Source organism: Convolutriloba macropyga, chromosome 2, assembly GCF_964194025.1.
Source record: "Convolutriloba macropyga chromosome 2, txConMacr16.3, whole genome shotgun sequence".
Taxonomy (NCBI): Eukaryota; Metazoa; Xenacoelomorpha; order Acoela; family Convolutidae; genus Convolutriloba; species Convolutriloba macropyga.
The window spans coordinates 76,827,348-76,854,554 of NC_134469.1; the positions used below are offsets into that span (position 1 = coordinate 76,827,348).

Here is a 27,207-nt window from a genome sequence, read left to right on the forward strand (position 1 = left end):
TGGTTTTACTTTGGGAATACTTTGCGGGGCTAGCTTTTTTGACGCTTGTTTGTTTTTAGGTTTTATATAAAAGCCAATTCTCAATGGCATTTCTCTAGCACTGCCCAGGTTTTTTCGTAGGCGAGTTTGACCATGGCGTTTGCAATTAATCGAGGTCGCTTTCCCTCAGAGTTTACGTAGACGATGCGTTTGTCAGATTTGTCATTTTTTTCGTTTCGCTCTGTTTTAGCTCGTTTATTTGTGGCTTCGGCTTTTCGGCTTGTGTCAATGTCCCCCTTTTGAGTTTTAGTGAACGTAGTTTCGTTTCCGGCTGGTTCATCCGGGTTATTTTAAATTCTAAATCTAGGCTCTCGTCAGAGAGGTTCGTTTCATATGGGTGGCGTTCCAAAGGTGTGCTTGTTTGCCACTGTGAAATTATTTTTGTCCGAGGGGAGCTGCATCTAAGATGTTTAATACGAGTTAAGGGAGTAAATTTCTCGAACTTTTAATTCGTATTACCCGGCGTCCCGGTAGTCTGATTATAGTAATGTTTACAAAGATTATCATTGGAGTATGATGTTTATTGAGTTACACTTAGCGTTTCCTGTCTTAAAAAATCAAGTAACTACAACACATCCTATATATCGAAAGCTGCAAAAACGCTTTTTCTATAAAAGATGTTAAAAATTTTAATATTATTAAAAGTTGCAATATCGCTCATCCTATTTGCTGAAAAAGATATTATTTAAGTTTGTTCTAGCTTCTATGGAGCAAGCACAATATCAAAACAACAGGAATGGATCAAATTGTTCAAAAAAATTAAACGTTCCTTTTAACTATTTTCATTTTAATTAGCCATAACTTTGACTAGTTACTATTTACAGAACAACATAATTGATAAAATAAAATGAGGCTTTTTTACTCGTTATTAATGTTTTTTTTTTTGAATTTTCTTGCTAATGCCCTTTTTTTCTTATGTGGACCATCTTCAGTGCAACAGCATGTATTTAGGTTGTTCATATATGCATTTAAAAACAAAAAAACTCTTTCAATGGCAAAGAGGAAGCAGCTGTAAAGGTTGGAATTTTCAGATTGTTGTTTTCAAGAAAAAAAAACGTTGCAAAAATAGTCTTTTGCTTGAATTCATAGAATCTGAAAGCACCGATTCTAGTCTATTAATTTATGCAGCTTCTACCATCAAATTGTTCCCAAACCTGTTTTCAGCTCTCACTGTTTTATGTTCTGAGGTCATTTGTGTGGTTAGTTTACAAATCGCTTTGTTTATTTAGGCCAACATAGCCACCAGCTCTTTGTCTGCTGCTCCAAGGTTCAATGCTGTTTCTGAAAACAGTGGAACATGCTGTTCTTCCTTCCTTCATTATACGAACAACTTTATTATTAGTGTTTTTTGGCAGTTATGTCTCACTAAACCAGAAGCTATTATTTTCTATTGCCCGTCTTGTGAAAGTCCCTTGCCAGTTTCAAGGTTTTGAGCCCAATTGGAAATTGAAATGGGTCTATTTTCTTGATTAACTTTCTTTGGGCTGAGAGAAACACTAAATTTGTCTGTGAAATGAAATGAAACAAAACTTAAGCACACGAAAAGAACAACTTTTTGACGTAATTATCCCATTTTCGGATGATACGTCTGATCTTTGAACGTTTTTGAAGTTAAAAGCAAATCGGGAAGCATAGTTGTTCACGGTATTTGATATGTGGCTTTTGGCTTGGTGTTAATTATGTAATTTTGATGGAATGGTTAAGATTAACAGGCTATAAGGCAAATGGCAAAAGCTAATCAAATTTTTATTGACTGCTTTGTTTTGATTCAAATGGCTATTCAGTCTATAATAAGTCACGAAACATTTTCTTTAGAGTGCGTGATGACTTCATTATAATTCACTCCAGACATTTTTGTTTCACCTGGAGGTAATTATAAACGGTAACTTATTACTAGCTATTCGTCAAATTCTAATACGTTTTCATCCCTTTTTTTGTCAACCGTTCCTACAGACTTCTGTGAAATCATTCACAAATTTTGTGAGCTCATTGATATATTGAAAATTGAAAATTGTGAACTCCTAAAGGTCTTGCATTTTTTAACAGCACATTTAGAGTTTTGAGTTTTTCCAAGGAATCTTTGACGAAAAAAGTTAACATTAATTATTGTAGCGCTGATAGAATCTATTTATATGTTTCATTTCAATTAGCTAAAAACTATAGCATGCTGTGCAATGAAGAAACTTCATCACTTTCAAAGTTCTGATTAGCAAATGAGAAACTTATGATACAGGATAAGGTTGTAAGAGAAACAAAAAAAACTATCACACCAAATTTTTTTGTCAAGTTTTTGAGAAATCAACTAAATAAATTATTTCCCCTCTGCAATTGTTTTAAAACCTAACAATCAGACAAGATAAAAATTAAAACCAAGTTTTTTTAAAAATGCAGGGTTCATAATCTGATCGACTACAATTTTCGCTGGTTGATTGAATTGAAATACAAACCCGCCTGCTTTAAGATCAAACATTTGACTGTAATGTGCAATATAAAAAATCGTAGGTTTTTCTGCTCTTCTACAGATTTCAGCTTTTTTTGCAAAACTCACTTCGAAGCATTTTTGGTTTCAGTTTGAATTTGTTTTTAGGTATAACACGGCCTGGCTAAAAAGATTGCAATGGCTGTATTAATGTAATGTTCCATTGAAAAAATCGTACGTAGTCTACAGAAAGCATTGCTGCTAATAAAAGAACAGAGATCGTTTCCTTTTGTGCCCCCCAGTACGATTTTTGCCCCCAGTAACAGCGAACGTGCTATTACATAGTAAATCATTATGTATAAAGATGGCGCGGGCGTATGGGGGTGCAAATAATATGTACTTACTGAACAGGGTCACAAACAGAAAAGATCCAAAAACAGTGTGAAATGTAGGGTAGAATAGGAAACGAAAGACGAGAACAGGCAATCAGGCAATGTCTTTCCACTTCCACTGAATAGAAACAGCAATAACCACCATTAAAATTTCAAAACATAGCATTTGCTGTTTATTAACAAACCAGAATTATTTTAGAATCTTTGATTAGAAAAAAATTAACGGATTTGCTACTCGACATCTTGTATTTAACGAATCAAGAGGATTGCTCACCATCTAATTTTATTCAGATCTTTTTCAAAGTTTTCTGAAGTTTCATCTAATGAAAAGTTGCATAGACAACACAAAAGAAAACAATCAGAGAACGTCTTTCCGTCATTTTTCTACCAAATTTTAAATCATTTTTGAGTGGTACCCAATTTTCTTTTTTAAAGAACTTGGTTATGAGTTTTTGTAGCTGATTTAATTTTCTAGCAAAAGAACGCTAACAAATATGTCCGAATGATACCAATTGAAAAAAATGTTTGCGATCTGCAATTTTTTCTTGATTGAGAATATTTTAGCAATAATGGTTGGATTTCTTTATTATTTCATTGAAAATAGCATGAAGATTTCTTTAGTTTGAAAATTGGCAGCGTGCTTTAATGAATTATACCAGGCTATTGTTATCAACTAGAAAATATAAAATTCCGAGGCAAAGCCGATTAGTGGAATAACTCCGATAGGGCAATGGGTGTAAGATTAGATGCGCAGAATTTTCTATTTAGCCTTATATCACAGTCATTGTTTTTTTTTATTTTTTTTAAGAAACAGTTGTTGCCATTTGCAAACAACAGAATAGATATTTACAACTGATCAACATAAAAAATACCTCATAACGTTATGAGCAAACTTTATGCAACATTGCTTTTTCATTACAAATATAATTTTTCTCCGTAATGTGAAATATTTAAAAATTGTTAGGTATAAACAAAATCATATTTTCAGAAATAAATACTGCAGAATAAATAGGGGCACAATAAAAATGAGCCCCTTAGCTATACAATGAAGTGTTCTCGGCTTCAACTTTTTCAAAAATTATAATTTTCAGTTAAACGATTTTTTTCCTAAACAAAATGCAGTCTATCAACAAAAACGTTCTATAACAAAAAACGTTCTGTCATTTGCCAAAAACGATTCAAAAAGGAGACATTCAATTCTTAGATTAAAATAGAAGTAATTTTCTATTGCTTTATTAAGAGTTTGAAGCAGATTTTTATGAAGCATTTTGACAAAATTGTTGGCTATGCTGGAACATGAGCGACGCACAATTTTCCATGTATAGAAAGTTTGCAATGTTTGTTTTGTTTTTCGACGAAAACTAATGTTTTATTACAGTTTATCAATTCTCTGTTTGACGGTTTCAGAGAAAGCATTCTTTACTTTTGGCTCAATCTCGATTTATCTCTTGAGGTGGGGGGGGGGTGTTGCGGCGTCTTTTCTAATTTATTTTAGTTTTGTTTGTTTTCACCGATGCCATTCGAGTTTCGATTTTTTTAATTCGTTGTATTTTTCGTGCTCATATATATTTTCTAGTAAATAATGTCCCTTCATTTCTGCACATAAGGAAACACTAGCTTAATTGTTCCGACCCTCTTGAGGGGGGAGGAACTATATACTCAACTGGGTTTTTTTTTTTTTTGTTCAGTGAATTTTCGCCGCTCGATATATTCATCGTAGAGAGTTGAGACTGGTATCATTAGAAAGCTCGTCCAGCGTAGAATATGGAATTAAAAAGATTTTTTTAATTTTCGTTTTCTACAGGGAGTTATCGAGGCTTAAACTTCTGAGAAAAGAAGAGTGAATTCAAGTTGTTTTTATTCACATTTTCCGGAATTTTTGCCTAAATTTTCGCCAATTTTGCTAAAATTTGTTATAATTTTTAAGAACAGTGTCGTTGATTTTATTTTTGAAGACAAACAAGCAATGTTGATTGTTTTGCTTTAATTTTTCTGGTCAAAAAATCTGGATACACATTTCAAAATTTAGCCTTTTTCATCAACAACAGCACGAAATAAGCTACTTTAGTCCACTTTGATTAAATTTGCCTACAGTACACCCCCAAACAACACTCATACAATCTTTGTAGACTCAGAGGGGGGCTATTTTTACTTCAGAGTCCGCAGAGAGTGCCTTGTAGTTAAAACTTTGCCGTTTTTTGCTAACTTTACTCGTTGATTATCAAAAATGCAAAATTTATTTTGAGTTTCAACTCAGAATTTATATATATCTACAACATTCGAAAAATCAATTGTTCTTAACGGACAATAAGTATTAACAGGGTAGTTTTGGGCCATTCTTGGACTGTTACAATCCAAAAAAATCGGGTTGTAATCAGTCGGTCTTTTTTTTTAAAAAAAAAAGACTTTTTTTTAATAATAAAGAACAGAACATATCAAATCAAAGCTCAGGAGTGATAGGTCCAACCAATTTGCTTGCTAAACAACTCCAGGCTAATGCATTTAGTTTTTTAATTGAAAGTTTATGGTCGTTTCTTTTTTCAAAATAATTGACTTTTCAATAAATAATGGCTTAATTAACTTTTCCTCTATTTTTTTCTTAATTTGTTCAACTTCCAAATTAGTGTCAGCAAAAAAAGACTGCTTTTTCTTTCTACTGAGTTAACATTTTTTCTCGGTTGCAGTTTTAAGCCTGAAATTATTGTTTTCTGGCTTTGATACTACAAGATTTTAGATTTTTGTTTGTTTTGATATTTGCCAGTTTTTCACGTTTTCTAATTTTGTCACATTATCACATTATTGACAGTTCTCATGTCACCTTATTAGCATTCAAATTAAAGCACAATTGAACATATTAAAATCCTGAAAGATATAAATCATCGTTTTAATGGCCTCGACGCCTCTTTCTTGAAGAAATCAATTGTATTTTTTAATTTTGTCTTAACTGTCATTTATACTTTGTCGTTTCGGTCGTATGAAATTTCCTGTATAGTGATAGCTTTCATTTGCTTTTCATGGAAAAATAGAAAAACCGATATTCTGATATTAGCAGATAGCTGATGGCTTTTATGACTTTCAAACCCATCGTTTTCCAAAATTAAAAAAAAAACTTTTTACTTTCGCAATTTTGTTCTTTTTATGTTTCTTTTTGTTACCTAATCTCGTTAGTTGATTACAGGTCAAATATGACATTATGGGTGTCAAGGAAACAAAAGGGATTGGTGTCCCAAAATCTTTTTTTTAAAGATTTTGTTATGACCTTACTGGCTTCGACACCGCTTTTTCACAAAAAAAAATTAAATTAATTTGATTTTTGTCATATTTGACGTTCCTTTTGTAGATGCAAGAAATATTCTGGATAATTACAGGTCTCGAGGGTTTCCTTTTCATGAAAAAACGACGATATTTAAATAGCTCTTTTTGTAATGAATGCCTTTCATGACATTGAATGTAATTTTGTTTCGAAAAAAAAATTAAAAGTATTACATACTTTAGCACTTCGCTTTTTTGTCTACTTGTTACCTAGTCTTACTAATGAATGGCCACGTACTACATTATAGCTGTTTGAAGAAGGCGCAATCAAATATATTTTGAGTGCCAAAATTTGGCTTGACGGTTTTGACAGCGTTTTCTGGCAAGTTTCAATTGAAATTTTGTTTGTTCTTTGTTGTTCTTTTTAGCCGCTCTAAAAAATGAATAAGGTCAGGTCCTAATGCCCTTCTATAGAAGCAGTGGTAATCGCAAATTTGTGGTAATATTAATTTATTCCTAATGGTATTTATTACTTTGAAAATAATTGTTTCAAAAAAAATAAGTTAATTTTTTTTACTTTTCTGTTTTTGTTCTTTTTTGTATATTTGTTACCAAACCTTTTTATGGACTGGTCGCATATGTTTTCTGGTGATTTATAAGTTATTTTTGTTTAGTTTCAGGTTTATCTGACAGTATGTTGACTTTGTTATTAAATTTAGTTTTTAAGAGGGACATAAATTTTTCTATGTAATTAATGTTTGTTGTTGTTGTTGTTTGATTTTGCTGTTCGTTTTGACTCGCTTTCTTAATATTGACATATTACAGCAATCTAATGCATCAATTTTTACTCCACTGAGTTATTTGTTTTGGAGGTTATCTTATCGTTCATACAGAATTTTTTGAAAAAGACTTGGGCTTTTTTGGGATTCGCAAAAAATAATTTTTGGGTTTTTCTATCTGTTCCTCATTTGGTAGACAATTATGCCAAAATTGTGGATGGGCGGGGTCGGAACCTTATGTGCCATTGCACATTACCGAGCCGCCTTGTTAAAATAAGACGCAAATAGGGTAACGCAAAATTGTTTCCGCGCCTCTTATTTGTTAGTTTCCTTCTTCTTTCGTTTCATTTTACATTTGATTTTTGTACTCCTAAATGCTATGTTCTAAACAACATTTTCCCTTTAAAAAATCTGATTTATTGATCAGATATAGGGCACCTTTCCTGGTTTAATCTGATTTTGAAGAATTCCTTTCGTTGTATCGATTACCAATTTCCCCAAACAACCTCTGTGTTTGTTCACATTTAAGTTGCTAAAACTAATACTGGCGCGGATTGTTTTATGACGCTATAAAAACCGTATTTTTCAACATAAAATTACCCAGGTTGACCATATAGCGAAGTTTTCCAAACCTAGAAAACTATATGTAGGTTATGTATTGTCTATATTGCAAAATGGCAGCATATACACTTATAGGGTTCTTTTGATAAGGCTCCGTGATCAGATTTTGTAGAACTGTTTCTACTCCAATTTCTTTCTAAATAAACCTGTTTTTTTTCTATCAAAAATGTTTCTGAACAGACGGTTTGATTTCATTAGCCTGAGTCAAAAAACTACTTTCCAATTTTTTGTACTGATAAGGGTTTTGTAGAGTTTTATATTTACTGGGCTCAATTATCGACAGCTGTATAGGTTCTGTTAAAAATTATCATTTTTTTAATCATTTTTTGTTATAATTTTTTTCTGACTAAAAATAGGTAAACTTATGCAATTGATCATTTCAGGCACCAGAGGTTCTTGGCTTTCAATTTTACACCTGGCTTCATTTACACATACTTCTATCAATCACACATTTCAATCAAAATCTTGAGCGAGTTGCGTGAACAGTTATACAAATTTGTTCTTTTAATTGCTTTTCTTTTTACCTTTTCTTGACTAGTTTGCTTATACAAATCAATGGGGTGACGCAATACTCAAACGTTATTCGCAGCTGAAAACAGTATTGAAATTACTAACTTTACCATAACTGGACTGAGAGTCAATCTTTAATCAGTGCTGAATCGGTCAAATTTCAGGTCTTAAATCAGTACTGAATCAGTGAACCAGCACTGTAGCAGAGCTCTGATTCTCTTATCAAGTCACTGTTCAGACTGGGCAAGTCTTGAATCATTTCTTCAATCTCGATAATTTTTTCGCCACGGCCAAATAGTCAATTTGTTTTTGAAAATGACGTTATACTTAAAACTTGTGTTCTGGTTATTTATCTTATTACAACATGCAGATTGTGATTCCACACTTTTCCTTAACATTTCGGTCATGCCAAGATCTGACACATTATCGCGAGGACAGGACGCGAACGCAGGTTCTCGCGGCTTCAAAATAGATCCGCAATACATGCTGGACAACTCGGCCGAACTGACGAAAGAGAGTGATGAGTTGATTCACAAGCTGATTGGAGATGCTATCGAATTCTTTAAGATAGCACTCAAACTGAAACAGCCGGTTAAGAAGTCTGGTATGTTGTTGTCAAGGACATGCGAGTACACGACAGGTAAGTGTAGCTTTAAGCTCTTTCAACTCATCTTTCAATCCCTATTTTACACAGAAGTAAATCAGCTTTTTTCCTGCGTCTTTTTATTTGTTTCAAAAAAACAAAAAAGTTTCAAAGTTTTAAAGATGCATGAAAAAAAAAATGCGCTCAATTTTTGGCTGAATCGTTGAATTTCACTTCTTTTCTGTGCATTATTATTGAAGATAATTAAGTTAAATTTTCCTCGACCATGGAAGAGTTCATTGATAATTATTTTTAACTTGAGATGCAAATAATTGTTTTCCATAGCTTTCAAGAAATTCTTGACATTCTACTATATTTCTATCATGTTATTTTTAAAATTAACTGTTTTTTCGGACTAACCCTGGTCGAAATCGATTGGTTATCTTGCAAGATTCTCGAAAGGTTGCGACATAATCCTGCAAACGATACATTTGTGCCAGAGTCTTGCAAGATTATGCAGCATAACATTTTTGCAAGATTCTAGCAGAATTTTGCACGATAACCGTTTGATCTTGAATAAGAAAGGTACCATAAAAGGTATTTGATAGACCAGTTTTTAGGACGTGGAGTAATTTACGCTGGAAATGATCCAGTTTTATCGGCGTGTCCAGAAAGATGTGGTGCCAAGACATTCTGTGGACCCCGAATTGAGGTCCCCTCTCGCATGCTGGCCGACTGCGTTGAACAGTACTACAGTAACCAAATTCTCTCCCTACTTCCATACGATGCCAATCCGGACGAGGAACCGGAACCAACTGACGCTGATTTTATCCTTTTTGTCGATGCCCAGAAAGATCCGACCACTCAACTTTTGGTCTCTGAGAATGCCTTTTGTCAACTGGATCTGACAACGTATAGACCAATTGCTGGGTTTGTGACTTTTAATACGTTGGTGCTGGCGGAAGAGAGACCTCTCAATTACGAGATGATGCTTGCTCAAGTGAAGCACAGTTTGTGTCATCTGTTTGGGTTTTCCATGAACATTCTGGGCTTGAGTCCGAGTTTGAACGATTTTTCCTACACTGGGTTAGTTCCAATTCCAGTTTTCCAACATTAATTACAAGTTCATGAGAACTTTTTGGTCACTATTTGTTGTAATTCTTAGAGGATCAGAAAATATGCTAATGAAGCGGCCCCCTTTTAACTACGCAGGTTGAGATTCCAGACCGAACTTACCTCTGATCAGACAGTCCCAGACTGAAGTGAACTTTGATCCAACTTTCGTGTGTTCAAAATCTAATGTGCGCTTTAGGTGCACTTTAATTTATCTCTGATCAGACCATCACAGACCAAAAGCCAGCTTTGATTAGACTCAACCCAGACCATTGTGGGGAATTTTGTGCAGCCATGGTCCAGAGTCAATACAGACCACTATCCAGCCATTTATGCGCTAGAAAATGCCTCTAATCATACTCAATCCAGCAGATCATTGTCTAGACTTCATAGGGCTCCAAATTGCTCATGATCAGACTTTCGTGCGGTAAAAAATAATCCTTGATTTAGCCAAAAAAAATTCTGAAGCAAAAATTGAAGACTAATTGCCAGACATTTTTTTACGAAAAACAGTTTTGATTTTCAGAGGGAGTCCAAATTCAATTTGTTTTTTTTTGTCATATTAAAGCTTGCCTTTGATAATTGTATTTTCCAAACATATTTGACACAACGTATGGCCAATTTGCATCAATCAAGAAACCCACTTCGGTATCTGCAACAAAAAAATCGATAAGAAAACTGGAATTCAAATTTTCTGACCAATTTGAGAGCAAATTAAAACAATTTTGCCTTTCTGGCATTTTTTTTGCATTTGCAGTCAACTAATTGATATTGAATCAATGATTTCAAATTGTCAGTTTTTTTAATCTACTGGCCATTTTATATCGTTTCTGCTATTGGCATCTACACGGTTTAATTTTTAGAGAACTGTTTTGGTCCTTTTTCAGTTTGTTGTTGAGTAGTTGCTCAAAGCAGTTTTCAACTTTGACGAAAAAACATGTTTGTTCATTTTGATAGTGTGGAATTGCATGAATTTGGATCTAGAGTTCTGAATTAAATCTCCTCAAATTTTTGACGCACAAATAAAGTTTATGTTTTCGCACTTGATCAAGTTGAAAAACATCATTTCAAAATCTAGAACAATTTTACTCTGCAGTGTTCTATTCGAGAATGTAGACCGACTGCAAAACATAGAGTGAAGACCTCGAAAAAAAACGTTCATAAGAACATAACGAAACCGTGCTTATTTGAAAACCAATCTTTATAACTTATTAGCGCAAATTGCCATTATTAGCAAAACATCTATTATACTAGGCTTAAAAATTGGATCAGTCCGTTAAAAATTACAATGAATGACTTGGATAATTTTAACTCTTGTTAGAGAACACATGGTACAATTTCATCGCTGACTAAGACTTCGAGGACGAAAGTTTAAAATTGAACTTAGAGTTAAGGAAGTGAAAGACAAAAAACAGACTCTCAACGAAGAGGCTTGGTAAGGTGCGTTCGCACATAAAGTTTTGACCCCCGCTCAACTACATTTTTCACTTAATTGTCTACCAAATGAGAAAGACATAAAAAAGATTACATATGAAAATATCGTTTAACAAACTACTAACTAAATAAATCTACCTAAGAGGGCCGATGAGACCTGTGACTGCCATAAAATGACCACTAGAACAAAAGGCGATAGAAATCAAATAATTACAATTATTAATTACGACCAAAATTCGTTGTCCCTTTTTTGAAAACCATTAATAACCAAATCAAAACGGCATCCGAAAAAACTTATACTAAAGAAGATTAACCTGCACCTTCTTACAAAATTTATGGGACTTTTCCTCAATTTTAACAAGTTGACAAAAAAAGAGCAAAAGTGCGAAGTTTAATAAATAAATGAAAGTTTAATGTCAAACTGACTAGAAACATTATGCATCAAATGAAATCATTTAGAGATTTTTTGTGCCCTCATAGAGACCGATTGAGACCTGTCATTATTCATAATATGTCATACGACTACAACAAAGAACGACAACTGCAGGCAAAAAAGAAAAAAATTGAACGAAAAAATGTGCACGAAAAAACTTGCACAAAAACGATATCCAGCCATTTAAACATTAAGCTGTTCGCTAAAATCTAAATAATTTCGCTTTTTTTCGCTTTTTTTTTCAAATGACCAGAGGACCGCCCACTATTGGGATACTGTGAAAATCAAACGAAAATCCAGAAAAAATGGGCAAAAATGCAAAAATATTTTATGACAACTGGTTGTACCATGAACGAAGACCAGTTGAAGACAATAAAACCGTTATAAAGAACAAATTTCATCTCAATAGATAACAGATTTGATTTGTCTAAAGGGATGCTAAGCTACAAGTTAACAAATGAGATTGACGAATCTCAGAAAACCATTTTTTTTGCTAAAAAACAAATGATTTTAAAAGTCATAGCCAACATGAACTTTTTACCAAAGAGTAGACGTTTTATTTTGCAACTTCTCCGAAAACTAATTTTCCTGTTATCAGTGAGACTAAGTCATAAGACTATAAAACAGCATCAATACAAGAAGAATTAAAAAAACTTCAGATACAACTTTACGAAACCACAGTGTTGAAACCATTAAAATTATAAAATATTAATCAAGAGAAAATTAAAACAAAATTCGAAAAAATCTTGTTTGATTCCATATTCTAGACTGTGCGTTCTTTTTAAAGATACCACTCACAACTCGTTACGATGAGTATATCGATCAGCCAAAATTGACTGAACAAAAAACCCATCTGAGTATATATATTCCTCCTTCCACACTTAAGTGGAATCGTAACAAAAAAGTGTTTTTATATTCCAGTTTACTATGGCATACGAGAGTAGGGTATCAATTTCAACCTAACTTAATTAATAAACAAGTTTTAGCAAAATTGAAGAAAATTTGGTCAAAAATTACGGAAAATGTGAATAAAGCAACGGAATGCTCTCTACTTTTCTAAAAAATGTCAGCCTCGATAACTCCCTGTAAAAAACGAAAATCAAAGTAATCTTTTTAATTCCATATTCTACGCTGGACGAACTTTCTAATGATGCCAGTGTCAACTTTCAACAGTGAATTTATCGATCGGCCAAAACTGTCTGAACGAAAAAAAAACTCATTTGAGTATATAGTTCCTCCCCCAAAAGTGGGTCGGAACAATTATTTAAATCTAAGTTCAGTCTTTCAAAATAAGAAATCTAACTTTTGACATCAAACCGCTATAATTATTCGGCTGGTTCGCTATCGGAGACGGAGACGTTTGGTTCATTTCAACTCTTGTATATTTTTAAGAAGAAAATTTTCGTTCACTGATCTGCAAAATTGTACTCTTAACTTCAATTCCGAATGAAATTCTACACTTTGTACTCTTTGGTTCTCTAAAAACGTTAGAACAAAATGTTAATCCCCCGCGGGCCTCGTTCCCAGCACTCGGGTGCAAGCGCTTTTATGTCAGGGCACTAAGTCCCTCGGGCGTCTAAGATTTTGCTCTAACATATACTTAGGAGTCATGAATCATAATTGTGCAAAAAATTCTTGCATTTTGCGCTAAAAAGATGGCCCAATGTTACAAGTTGATTGTTTGTTCTTAAGAACAGGGTTCGTGTTCTAACATGAAACAACATCACATTTAATTCGAACCTTACTCATTTGAATACACCTTTGACAAGCATGAAGTTGGGGAGGGTGGGGGGTATCCTCCGCCTCAAGAGAGTGAAAACTTACTTGAACTATATTTAGAAAGATCTGTTTGAGTAAAATAAAAGCAAAGATCTGTTAAGTCTAACTTGAGGCTGTTAGTTTGATGAAAAATACTTGTTTAGTTCATTCGGTTTGTTGATTCATGTTAAATTCTTACGATTAAATTTGATCACAGCCTATTGTGAAATATACACTTTGTTAGTTTTCCCTTGGTGCTAAAATTAGATCTTAAAACTAATTATTATTCACGGAAATGGCAATGATAAAGATAACCAATTAATTATTTGATGATGCTAACTTGCAAGAATTTTGTGACAGTTGTGATTTATGACTGGTAACAAGAGCTAAAATTAGCCAAATTTTCATTGAAATGTTTCAACGAACAGGACCTCTTTTCAAGCATAATCCACTACCATTTTCGCCTAGCAATTTGCAATAATAAGATATTTTTCAGATCAGGTTTTCAGATCACCACAGTTTCAGCATAATCTCCCAAAACCTTAATTTCCTAAGCTTTATTGTCTGCATAAAACCCCATGGTACCCCAACACCAATGAGCATAAAAAACTAGGGCAATATATTAATTAAGAAGCAGTTAAAATAGTTCATTTTAGTCGATTAATTTCTCCCTTTAAAAGAAAAAGGTGACAAAGTATGTAGAATTTATGCATCAAATTATTTTTGGATCTATTCTGTCCCCCCCCAGCTTAGTGAACATAAATCTTTTATGACCCCCAGGCGCACGTGCTATTTTCTTACATAGTAAAGTGCTATACAACATCATATAACTTGTAACTGGGGGTCATAAAAAACACTGGGGGCCCGAAACAAAATAGATCCCTATTTTTTGCTAGCATTAATAGCCTGGATTCATTGTATGTCCAGGGTTGACGTTTCACAGAGTTTGCCGAATGATCAGACCATTTTGGGTTGCATGATGGGTAAAATGTGTCCCAGTTTAAACATCCCGGCAAAATATATTTGAATAGAATTCCAGACCACAACATCAGACTCTACCCAGTGAAGTGAAACTTGATGCAACTTGATAAGTCACGCCTGACCTTGACATCTCTTGCAAAGATTATAACATATTGCCAAGAACTTGAAACACCAAGAGTTCTTGGTAAATTTTGTGATGATCTCGGTAAGTTCTTATCGATTTAAAGCAAAAATTTCTCTATAGCGCTTGAAAAATCTTGATAGCTTTTATTAGCTGTTGTTTGTTGCCTTATAACTTTTATTTTAAGAATTTACGTATTAGATGTTTCGCAAATTTTGCCATATTTTTTTCTGGCTGTCCTGTGTAAGGTGCGTACTATGTAAGTACCGAGCCTGCATCCAGTTTAAGACTTTTTTTATTTTGTGATCTCAAATGAAGAATAAAGATCAGTTGTTATTGTTTACCTTGTTTACCTTATTCCCCTAAAATCTACTAATTGATTTAAATTGACAAACAACATATACCTGAATGCATCCACCAGAGTTATACACAAACAAAAAATGTTGGCTTGTTTTGTCAATGTCATTTGTTTCAACTAAACCGTGTCTCGTTTTTATCGATTGAAGAAATCACTTAAGTGAAAATTGTGCTGTGATCTGTTAAAGTCTGTAGTTAGAAGAGCTTCTCTTTTCTTGGGCCTGTTAGTTGATGTTATTTAGTGAAACAGCGTCAAATCACAGGGCTATGATGCTTTATGTCAAAAAATGCTCTTTCTTGTTATAGCCCCCCATGTCAATTTGCACCCCCACGTAGTCAATCAAACACAAACGCACAAACGAAATTTAAAATATAATGATATAGCGAAGTGTTGAAAAATATAAAATTAAGGCGTATGTAAGATATTACATTTTTTTAATAATGTAAGCGGCAGTTAAATAGCGGATTTTTATCAATTTGGTATTTATATTGTCCAAGAAAAGTTTTATCAATCTGTTTTTTAAGTATTCGAGAGCAAAAATAACTTCAATTTAGCTCTGATGACGACATATTACCGTGTTATCAAAACAAATATCGATAAGAAACAAAATATGAATTCGGGGGGGGGGGGGTGCAAACAGATATGCTATATAAGACTGGGGGTTATAACAGAAAAGAGACTCAGTAACTTTATCAGTTTCATGGGCTATCTTCATCATACAGGAAAAGTTGGGCTCAACTGTTGGATAATAAACTATTACTAGCTGAGTTTTCCGAGAGTTTTTTTTCATAATTCCGAAAAAATCTTCATAAGTTTTGCTTAATCTTATATACACTAAAGAAAGTTGAGATGAATTTACCTTAACGGAGCTAAGATTAACCGTTGATAAATTTTCCCTTACTTTACCCTAACTTACCTTAGTTGTTCACCCTTACTTACCCTAATATAAGGATAAATTTCTGGCTTGGTTAAGGTAAAGTTAAAGGAAATTTTCAGGTAATGTTCAGGTAAATAATTAAGGTAATTTTAAGGCAAGTTAAATTAAAATTTTTTAAAAAGGTTTTTTAAAAATAGTGAGGCCTAACTTTTTATGTAAAGTTCAGTTAAAGTTAGGGTTAGTTAATGTGAGTTAAGAAAAAACAAATCTACCTTAACAGTTAATGTGAGTTGGGATGTTTTTTAAGGTATTATTACCTTAACTTTATTTTCTGTCTATTTTTGTGCTAGAACTTGGTTAAAGTAATTGTTTTTTTTATAAATTTCACAATGAGGTTTTTTTTCAAACTAAAAGTGAAAAGATATGTTTAAAGATTTTTCCAAAGCGTTTTTTGGGCAGATACCTCCGGAAGTTTTTTTCACAGATAATTTTTTGTGTTTGTCTTGCCAATATCTTTTTTTCTGATACCCTTGCAAAGATCTTGCAGGTTTTTACACATCTTGATGTTTTCGTAGCAAATGCCAAGGCAAGGGCTTTATTATGTTTTAATATGTTTCTTATAAGGGTGTATGAATTCGGGCATTACTGGGTAATCATGGTGGTGGAGTGAAGTGTGTAAGTAATAGTTAAATAACAAGGCAAAGGCTGATTGCTCTAGTTTACCTAATAGCCGAACAAAAGTCTATCAGAGTCTAAATTTAGCAAATTTTGTGCCCTAGTCTGTTCTCTGCCTTGGTCTAGTCAGATGATTCCTGGCATCAGAATTGGCTTTGCAATTGGATTAAAAAAGAATATTAGCTTAAGATTATGAACAACAGTCACAACAAGGTCTGGTCAGAAGAAAATTCGAGAAAAAATGTATCTGACCAAACGAATGATCTACATTATCGCTTCCAAGGTAACTTTTTAAAGCAACACGTTCTATCAAATTAAACTGAAATTGTTGAAAAGCAACTCAAGAGATGGTAGAAAGCAGTATTCAAATTTTTCACATTTCAAGTAAAACTTTTCTTTCAAATATTTTCAATGAGCTAAAATTGTGAAATAAGTCTTTGTTCTCCTTGGAAAAATTTTTAAGCACTCATAAATAGACACTATGGAATCTGTGTTTAAACTCATGGCAACTATGAGTTTTGAAACCTAATTTACTAAAACGAAATTGTGGGGGAGACTTCGTGAGACAATTTCTTCGATACTTGTGAGCATGTTTCACGTTAATTATAATCACAGCTCTTGGGTCCGAAAGCAGTATTCAAATTTTCGTATTCGAAAGCAGTATCGGATCCTCTCTAGTCATTGTTTGCTACTCCCCAACTGGTGCTGAAATGTATATAATTAAATTGGATTTGCGGTGTAAACCGGAGAAACAAATAAATAAATAAAGTTGAAAGAAAAGTTTCATCTGGCAGTCATTCAGAGCAAAACTGTTGGGAAAAATCCTTCTTTTACAAACTAGTAAAACTGTCAGCAGTTCTTTTTGAGAAAATGCTCTACAAGAGTTGCTTTCAAAAACCTTGCTTCATTTTAAGTGAAATTAATGATTTTCATTTGTTCTTGTTTCAATCAAATCAGCTGATTAAGTTTGAAACAAATATTTAAAGTGATATAAAGAGCTGAGTGCAATCAAAGCTAATCAGATTGATTGAAGATTACTGTGAAAATTATCAGTTTCGAGATTTCATCACATTAACTATAGGTGGGTTCCTCTTTCCTTAACTCTTAGCGATTTGTTCCTCTATTTTACGAGCGCTGAAATTTGCGAACTGTAAAACCACGGGTGATAAATAGCCGAAAATTTTTCGGTTCATTGTTTTTCAATGACAATAATGTATGTATGTGTTACTTAATGTCGTTCTAAATATTGCTTTCATTTTTATCATGTCTAAAAACAGTTCAGATTTTGCAATAGTTTTCAGTTAACGCCTAACCATCTAATAACCAATCTATAAACCAACGATCTAGAAAATATCAATAGCAAATTTTTTCTTTTTTTGGAAGAAAAATTACTGCCATAAACAAATATCTCTTACTCAATTTTGAGTCAGCCTAATTGATTTTTTCCCTAGATTTTTCACTAATAAAATATTTCTCTAGTTAGTGTCAATTAAATATTTTGGCGTCCGATGGGACTAAATTTAATATCGATCGGTAACATTCTAACTTTTGATAGAGAATTAGGTGGCCGAGTTTGTTGAAAAAATGTGACAGCTTTTTCAATTCCTCGTTCCGCATTTTTTAAATGAAAAGGGCAGTTAGCATTTCTTAAATTCTCTTCTCAAAAAAGTTCAACGTTTTGGCCATACATCTGTCTTGCTTCAGATACCGAGACACAAATGAAGAACGACTTCCATGGGATCGCCTCCAGCTCAGCCCCTTTTACCTCTTCAACCCAATTGACAAAGTGCTCAAAACTCAACCAACCAACTCCGGCAGCACCCGCTACCAACTCTCAACCCCAAAAGTTCTTGAAACAGCCAGGAGCTACTTCAACTGTCTCACTTTGGGATCAATAGACCTGGAAGATCAGAACCCAGATATCACAATCTCCGGCAAGAGATCAAACATCGCCGGGAGTCACTGGGAGCAAAGGGTGCTTCCGGAAGAAATCATGTCAATGTCTTCTTTTGACAGTTCTCTACCGAAACATTTCAAACCCAAATTTTCAAATTTTACCCTCGCGTACTTTGAGGACTTAGGGTGGTATGAACCGAATTACGCAATAGCCGAGGAAATGTCATTCGGCAAAAATGCGGGGTGTGATTTTGTTAACGAGAGACAATGCTCTACACTAACTGAAGAATATCCCAATAGTTTCTGTTCACCATCATATTTCGAATTTCGCAAAAACTACGAAAGGTGTCACCCGAACATGAAATCAGTCACGCGATGCAGTATTAGCTCTTACGAAAACAACATAGACCACGAGTTTACATATTTTGGCAATTCAAAGGTTTCGGGTAGCTTTTATTCAAACCTTTGTCCAATTTTGGGTCCTCAGAAACGAAGTTGTTCCGAAATTGACAAAACATACCTGGGAAATTTAGAAATCCCGCCTCTTGAAACCACCACAAGATGTGTTGAAATTGCCCAAAAATCTTGTGACGACAGCAAAGACACCACAAAGCATGACAAAATAGAGACATCGTGTGAAAGCGTTTTGTGTTTCGATGATTACTACCAAATCCCAAATTTCCAAATCACCTGTCGAGGAAACGGTCAACAAGTTTCGACAATACCTGAAGGTGTTAGGAGTTGCCCGGGAGATTTCACATGTCCGCCTTGTGAACTAATGTGCTCAAATTGCTCCATTTTTAATGCTCGAAGCTTACTACAAATATCGGGAGCTCCTTTGTTGTTCAAACTCTTTTCTTTTCTTCTTATCAGCACATTGAAAATCTTTTTTATACAATTCTTGTGAATTGCAATCAAAGGTTTATTTGTTTATACTGAAATTATTGATCTGTGAACTTAGAATGTTTAATAATAAAATTTTACAATAAAATTTACTCAAAGATTTTTTGGTAGTTTTAGCAGCAGACACGTTCTGAAATCCAAGCAACAATTTGTTTGCTTCTATTGAAAACATTGACCAGTGCAAGCTAACTCGTTTTTTATAGCCTAATTGTGGTGATAAACTGATAAAATAGTATCTGCCTTTCTTTTTGTTTTTCAATAATGCACATTCCGTTGATTCGTTAAATATAAATAGATGATCAACATGATTGAAGTAAGTTGTTTGACAAAAATGATCAGCAAATTACGAGCCAGTCTCCGCAATACGTGGACTAAGTTGAAGTTCAGGTTTTCCATGAACTAACCAGAGGAAATCGTAGCAACAGTTCAGATCTACTCATTTGGCCCAACAGTGTCTCAAACAGTACAACGCCTCAAGTTTCGAATAATCATAAGCCTCTTCAGAAGCAAGAGCTTTTTTAATATGCTAGCTGCATAAAAGCAAAATTTCAAAGCATCGGTCACGCGCAGATTATTTGAAAGATACATTTCATCTTTGAAAAGTCTAATCTGCTTGAAAAATTCTTAAGCTAAGGTCAGTTGAATTTGCTTTAAAAACGATCTGAAACTGAGAAGCGCGTACTCATCCATTTGATTAAGTCAACAATTTTAGTTTGTTTCCGTCTTGAAAGTGCCTTTACCCCGCAATGGCGGACATCAGTGGCAAATATTCCCTATTTTGAGTAAATTTGCAATGATTTACCTCACTGTCACTGTTGTCCGCGAAAGCCTGTAACGCCTAACAAGGCGGCTCGGTAATGTGCAATGGCACATAAGGTTCCGACCCCGCCCATCCACAATTTTGGCATAATTGTCTACCAAATGAGGAACAGATAGAAAAAACCAAAAATTATTTTTTGCGAATCCCAAAAAAGCCCAAGTCTTTTTCAAAAAATTCTGTATGAACGATAAGATAACCTCCAAAACAAATAACTCAGTGGAATAAAAATTGATGCATTAGATTGCTGTAATATGTCAATATTAAGAAAGCGAGTCAAAACGAACAGCAAAATCAAACAACAACAACAACAAACATTAATAATATCAAAAAATTTATGTCCCTCTTAAAAACTAAATTTAATAACAAAGTCAAAATACCGTCAGATAAACCTGAAACTAAACAAAAATAACTTATAAATCACCAGAAAACATATGTGACCAGTCCATAAAAAGGTTTGGTAACAATTATACAAAAAAGAACAAAAACAGAAAAGTAAAAAAAATTAACTTATTTTTTTGAAACAATTAACTTCAAAGTAATAAATACCATTAGGAATAAATTAATATTAACACGAATTTGCGATTACCGCTGCTTCTATAGAAGGGCATTAGGGCCTGACCTTATTCATTTTTTAGAGCGGCTAAAAAGAACAACAAAGAACAAACAAAATTTCAATTGAAACTTGCCAGAAAACGCTGTCAAAACCGTCAAGCCAAATTTTGGCACTCAAAATATATTTGATTGCGCCTTTTTCAAACAGCTATAATGTAGTACGTGGCCATTCATTAGTAAGACTAGGTAACAAGTAGACAAAAAAGCGAAGTGCTAAAGTATGAAATACTTTTAACTTTTTTTCGAAACAAAATTAAATTCAATGTCATGAAAGGCACTAATTACAAAAAGAGCTATTTAAATATCGTCTTTTTTTCATGAGAAGGAAACCCTCGAGACCTGTAATTATCCAGAATATTTCTTGCATCTACAAAAATAACGTCAAATATGACAAAAATCAAATTAATTTAATTTTTTTTTGTGAAAAAGCGGTGTCGAAGCCAGTAAGGTCATAACAAAATCTTTAAAAAAAAGATTTTGGGACACCATTCCCTTTTATTGCCTTGACACTCATAATGTCATATTTGACTTGTAATCATCTAACGAGATTAGGTAACAAAAAGAAACATAAAAAGAACAAAATTGCAAACTTAAAAAAGTTTTTTTTTAATTTTGGAAAACGATGGGTTTGAAAGTCATAAAAGCCATCAGCTATCTGCTAATATCAAAATATCGGTTTTTCTATTCTTCCATGGAAAGGCCAATGAAAGCTATCACTATACAGGAAATTTCATACGACCGAAACGACAAAGTATAAATGACAGTTAAGACAAAATTAAAAAATTCAATTGATTTCTTCAAGAAAGAGGCGTCGAGGCCATTAAAACGATGATTTATATCTTTCAGGCTTTTAATATGTTCAAATGTGCTTTAATTTGAATGCTAATAAGGTGACATGAGAACTGTCAATAATGTGATAATGTGACAAAATTAGAAAACGTGAAAAACTGGCAAATATCAAAACAAACAAAAATCTAAAATCTTGTAGTATCAAAGCCAGAAAACAATAATTTCAGGCTTAAAACTGCAACCGAGAATAAATGTTAACTCAGTAGAAAGAAGAAGCAGTCTTTTTTTGCTGACACTAAGCTGGAAGTTGAACAAATTAAGAAGAAAATAGAGGAAAAGTTAATTAAGCCATTATTTATTGAAAAGTCAATTATTTTTAAAAAAGAAACGACCATAAACTTTCAATTAAAAAACTAAATGCATTAGCCTGGAGCTGTTTCGCAAGCGAATTGGTTGGACCTATCACTCCTGAGCTTTGATTTGATATGTTCTGTTCTTTATTATTAAAAAAAAGTCTTTTTTTTTTTAAAAAAAAGACCTACTGATTACAACCCGATTTTTTTTGGATTGTAACAGTCCAAGAAATGCCCAAAACCACCACTGTTAATACTTATTGTCCGTTAAGAACAACTGATTTTTCGAATGTTGTAGATATAGATAATTTCTGAGTTGAAACTCAAAATAAATTTTGCATTTTTGATAATCAACGAGTAAAGTTAGCAAAAAATGTCAAAGTTTTAACTACAAGGCACTCTCTGCGGACTCTGAAGCAGAAATAGCCCCCCTCTGAGTCTACAAAGATTGTATGAGTGTTGTTTGGGGGTGTACTGTAGGCAAATTTAATCAAAGTGGACTAAAGTAGCTTATTTCGTGCTGTTGTTGATGAAAAAGGCTAAATTTTGAAATGTTTATCCAGATTTTTTGACAAAAAAATTAAATCAAGACAATCAAAAATGCTTGTTCGTCTTTCAAAATAAAATCAACGACACTATTCTTAAAAATTATAACAATTTTTAGCAAAATTGACGAAAATTTAGGCAAAAATTCCGGAAAATGTGAATAAAAACAACGTGAATTCACTCTTCTTTTCTCAGAAGTTTAAGCCTCGATAACTCCCTGTAGAAAACGAAAATTAAAAAAATCTTTTTAATTCCATATTCTACGCTGGACGAGCTTTCTAATGATACCAGTCTCAACTCTCTACGATGAATATATCGAGCGGCGAAAACTCACGGAACAAAAAAAACCCAGTTGAGTATATAGTTCCTCCCCCCTCAAGAGGGTCGGAACAATAATGAAACATTGGGGAGCGGACAATGCTGACATTAGCAAGAAAATTTGTTTGCTCAAAATGTAGGATTGGCGACGTAATGACAAACCATTCAAAACTTTGTCATCTAAACGGAAATTGACTTAGAGGCGCCTTACACAAGACAGTTCAGATAAAGGCTTACCTTCAGAATTAAAATCTGTACAACAGGGACCTACTCAATCTGTAAAAATTAGCATAGAGATATTTTAGAAGATCACGAAATTTCTTCAGAATTTATAGTAATAACTCACAGCAAGCGCACAAATTACTTATTGATCTCAGCAGGAAATCAAACTTTTCACAACATGTCCCGTTATTAAATTTTACAATCAGATGGAATGACCGTTCTGACCATACATTTTTGTTTGATACCTATTTATCTCATTTTTGCATATGAAGATAGCAAACACCCAATAAGGGACAAAAACTCAGATTTTCCAAAAAGCGTTTATTTGTTATGGAAAGGGAGGGTAACGGAGAAAGAAATAAAAAAAATTCATTCAAAATTGAGACTAAAACGTCAACAGGAGTGGACAATGTAGCCAGGCAACGATTTTATAAAAGCTACCGCAAAAAAATCAGTCAATATTTAACTTTCCAAATAAACATTCATTTCATGAAGGTGATTTCCCGTCTAATTTTACAGAATCAAAATTAACTCCGGTACACATGAGAAAAATTAATTTGAAAATTTCGTTCAATTTCGATTTTTTTGGAGCGATGATAACCAAAAGGCAATGTTTAACTAAATACAAGAACTATTTTATAGTTCTTACATTGCTTACGGTTTTTTTTTCGAAATCAAAAGTTGGATTTAGAAATAAACATAGAAGAAAAGACGCATTAGTTGAATTCACTGAGACGATACGGAATAAATTTGAGTAAAAATGCTACAAATACATTTTTTCTGATTTCGAAAAATTTATATCTAATCAATATTTTAAATCATCATGCTGACTAACTGGTAAGGATACGAATAAAGTCGAAAAGGTCTAAATTTGTTTTTATCAGTACTTGGGCTGCAGAACACGAGCAGTTGAAAATAATGGTAATTACTCAACTTGGGAAGAAGTCAAATGTGGGGTACCTCATGGATCTATAATCTGCACAACAACAAGCTGGTTATCGATATTTAAAAAAAAATCCACCTGAAAAGGAAGCCAAAAAAAGAAAAAGAATTCAAATGGTCACATTTTTTTGACAAAAAACCATCAAAAAGGAGCCAAATTTAAAATTAAATTATTTATGAGTTAGTATAGACTCAAATTTGAGTTTCGAGGACCAGATTGATTATGGTAGGTAACATGTGACTAGACATTTTTGTGTAGACGCTGAAATGAGGCATTATGTCCATCGATAACCGTTAAACCAGTACTTTACGAATGTTGAACGAATTATTCTGCATGGCGTTTTTGCTTACGGTTGTTGCACGGGTTGAACAGTTGTTTACGATTGCCGTTTTAAATCAGTTCTAATCAGTTTCAGATTCTTTTTAAAAAAATGATGAAAAATCTTCATTTTAGATTGAAAAAATCATTAGAATCATTATTTCTCAAATGCTGTATATTCTTAGTTCATGCGCTTCATTTGTATGGGCTGTGTGAGTTAAAATTTGTGCTGCGATCAGTAAATAAGCTGAAAAAACAAAAAATTTTTGCTCAATTTTGTTCGAAGTTGAATTTGCTTTCTATAACAACTTAAGTCAGACACTCAGGCACATGATGATACAAATTTGATGTGATCCTCATGAGTCAGAAATTTAAAAACGCACATGAAGGACCTTTGCAAAAGAAACGCTTTACTGAAAATCTTTTAAAATATCTGTAAAAAGCTTTACATGATTTTGTATGAGCAGTTGTCTTATAGAACCTAAAATAAGGGGATATATACGAGTTTCACTTCATACTGACACATATCTACAAAAAATCTACACATTTTTAAGAAAGCTTTTTACACTTTTAGTCAAACTTTCTGGCAAGTTTCTGAATTAGTCTGATCATGGCTGCTCTCCATCCGGTTGAGTCTGACCTCTGGCTCTGCTTAGTTGTTCGTCGCTCTCTTATTGTTTTGTGCTTTCGATTTTGTTACTCAGATCAAAAATGACTTCATTTTACAACCAACTGCTAATAATTCATCATCAAATATTGATAAGCGTCAATTTTAGATATGAACCTGTAGTTTCGTTTCCATATGCCATCGAATTGCGACAATAAAACAAGTATTCCGGTGTAGTTACTTTGATGGTACACTTAAACGCGATTCGATAAGTGCTTCATTTTATATCGCAAGCTTTTTCGTAGACATTTTTCCACATCTAATTAAGTTCTTTTGAGTTTGATCTCGCATTGGAATCTGTGATAAAGTTCGGCTCCATCCGAATCAGCCAATATCGAGTTTTGTTGCAGTAATGTTGCTTCACAGCAAAAGCTTGACATGTGTATAAATTAGATGATACCAAAATACGGAACGGAGAACAAGCAACATCCAGGATTAGGTGCGCGATCCAAGCCAGCGCTGATCAGACCATCCAGACCAATATCGGCTCTGATCAGACAGACTTGAGTTGCGCACTGGGGGTGCCAGACCAACTTGAATAGCACAATGTGGGTGCCAGACCCACTTCGATCGCGCACTGGGGGTACCCAGAATGATACTCTTAACCGTTTAAATGCCAGTAATCATTGGTATAATTTACTATTTTTTTGGAAAATTAGACGTCATTTTATTTATGTAGTTTTTGGGTAAAAAATATATTAGTTCTAAAGAAAAAAATTTTTAGCTCAACGACAATTACCAGAACTTAGTCTTTATCGTAGTCTTTGATGTTCATCAAGTGACATTGGGAAGTGCTCTTCAAAAACAGTCCCCTCGGGGGTTAAATCACTCTTCTTCTTTTCAGGGGACTGACCGTTTTGGGTTGGACCTCTTGCTCCTGATCAGACTTTCCAGACTCTAGAAAGAGCTCTGTTCAGACTCTCCAGATCATACCACAAAACTCTCCAGACCCTAGACCACGCTATAATCAGACTATCCAGGCTCTGGGCGGGGCTCTGATCAGACTCTCCAGACCGTAGGTAGTGCCCTGATCAGATTTTTCAGACATTGGATGGGGCCCTGATCAGACTATGCAGACCGTAGATAGTGCTGCCAGACTCTGTGGAGCGGTCGCGGTTTACCCCCGTGCGCAACCCAAGTCGGTTTGATCAGGACCAGTTTGGGTCGCGCACCTCATCCCGTGTACCCCAGATGCTGATCGTATTGGAGAGAGCAAGCAAATTTACGATATTAAAAACTAAATCAAAGCTGTTCCTATAAAGTCATCTGGCTCATTTTGATGATGCAACGCTCGGCATTGATCCGGTAGCTTTATGACTCTCTTTCTGTTCTTTGGTAACCTCGTAATCTAATAGGCCTCAGATTTAGAGGTTTCAAAAACTTTTTGAGGCTTATAAAAGACTATGTTTTCAACAATTTTTTATTCCATATCTCTACCAGAGCATCAAACAAAATGGGATAATTGTTATAACCCAATTATTGCATACATCATTGCGAATTAGGGATGCATATAACCAAAATTGAAATTTTTTTTGTCAATTTGAAGAATTTTTGCGAAACTCTTTAACCAAGTGTTTGAAGTTGTCCAATTTGCTTGGAATAAAAATTTGTAATTGAAACAATTGATTTTCCCTTTAAAACGAACTGAGATCCTACAAGTATAAGAACCCGTTGGATTGCATTTCAAATTAATTTTTGAGATCGTCAATTCATTTGCTCTATTAAAAACTTTTCACCATCCGATTGTTTTCATTTTGGAATTATTGAAACCGGTCGATGACAGATGTTTTTCTCACTAAATGAAAATTTTTGTTGTGACCCCCCTTTTAGTGGGGAGGGAGAAACAATATAGTCAAATGGGTTTTTTGTTCAGTCGATTTTGGCCTACATATTTATTGTAGAGAGTTGTGAGTGGTATCATTAGAAAACACGTACCCCCTAGAAAACGGAATTGGAAAATTTTTTACCTTCCTTTTTTTCTGAGAATTCTCGAGGTTTAAACTTTTGTGAATATTTGATGGTTTTTATTCACATTTTCCATAATTTTTGCTAAAATTTGGCTCAATTTTACCCACATAATTCAAACTAAAATGAAATGTTTAACGGTAGAGTGTTATTGTTACAGTTAGAGATAGAAGAGCGTATCTGAAATGTTTGATGGGAATTTTTTACTGAAAATTTTGATAACATTTTTTTGAGAAATCAGATTTTATTCATCAAAACTTTCACAAAATTTTGCTTTTTTGATCCACTTTGCCGAAAATAGAGACCTAAAAACCACTGACACAGTCTCCGAAAACTTCAAAAGAGAGCTAGTTGAAATTCGGCGCGCTGAAATTAAAGTTTTGCCGTTTTTAATTTCAGATTAAAGTTTTGCCGGCAAAACTTTAATTTCAGATTAAAGTTTTGCCGGCAAAACTTTAATCTGAAATTAAAAACGGCAAAACTTTAATTTCAGCGCGCCGAATTTCAACT

General features: G+C 33.7%; 1 protein-coding gene across 6 annotated transcripts in view; it reads left to right on the plus strand.

Moving 5' to 3' along the window:
* The window catches only part of LOC142334715 (leishmanolysin-like peptidase), a 50,458-nt gene extending 31,248 nt beyond the window's left edge, over positions 1-19,210 (plus strand). For all 6 annotated transcript variants that reach the window (XM_075382962.1, XM_075382964.1, XM_075382963.1 and 3 more), the window contains 3 exons: positions 7,886-8,652; positions 9,216-9,681; positions 18,050-19,210. In XM_075382962.1, coding sequence (XP_075239077.1) covers positions 8,328-8,652; positions 9,216-9,681; positions 18,050-19,148 — 1,890 coding nt within the window. In that variant the 5' untranslated portion in view covers positions 7,886-8,327 and the 3' untranslated portion in view covers positions 19,149-19,210. The remainder of the gene's footprint in view (positions 1-7,885; positions 8,653-9,215; positions 9,682-18,049) is intronic.
* The last annotated feature ends 7,997 nt before the right edge of the window (positions 19,211-27,207 follow it).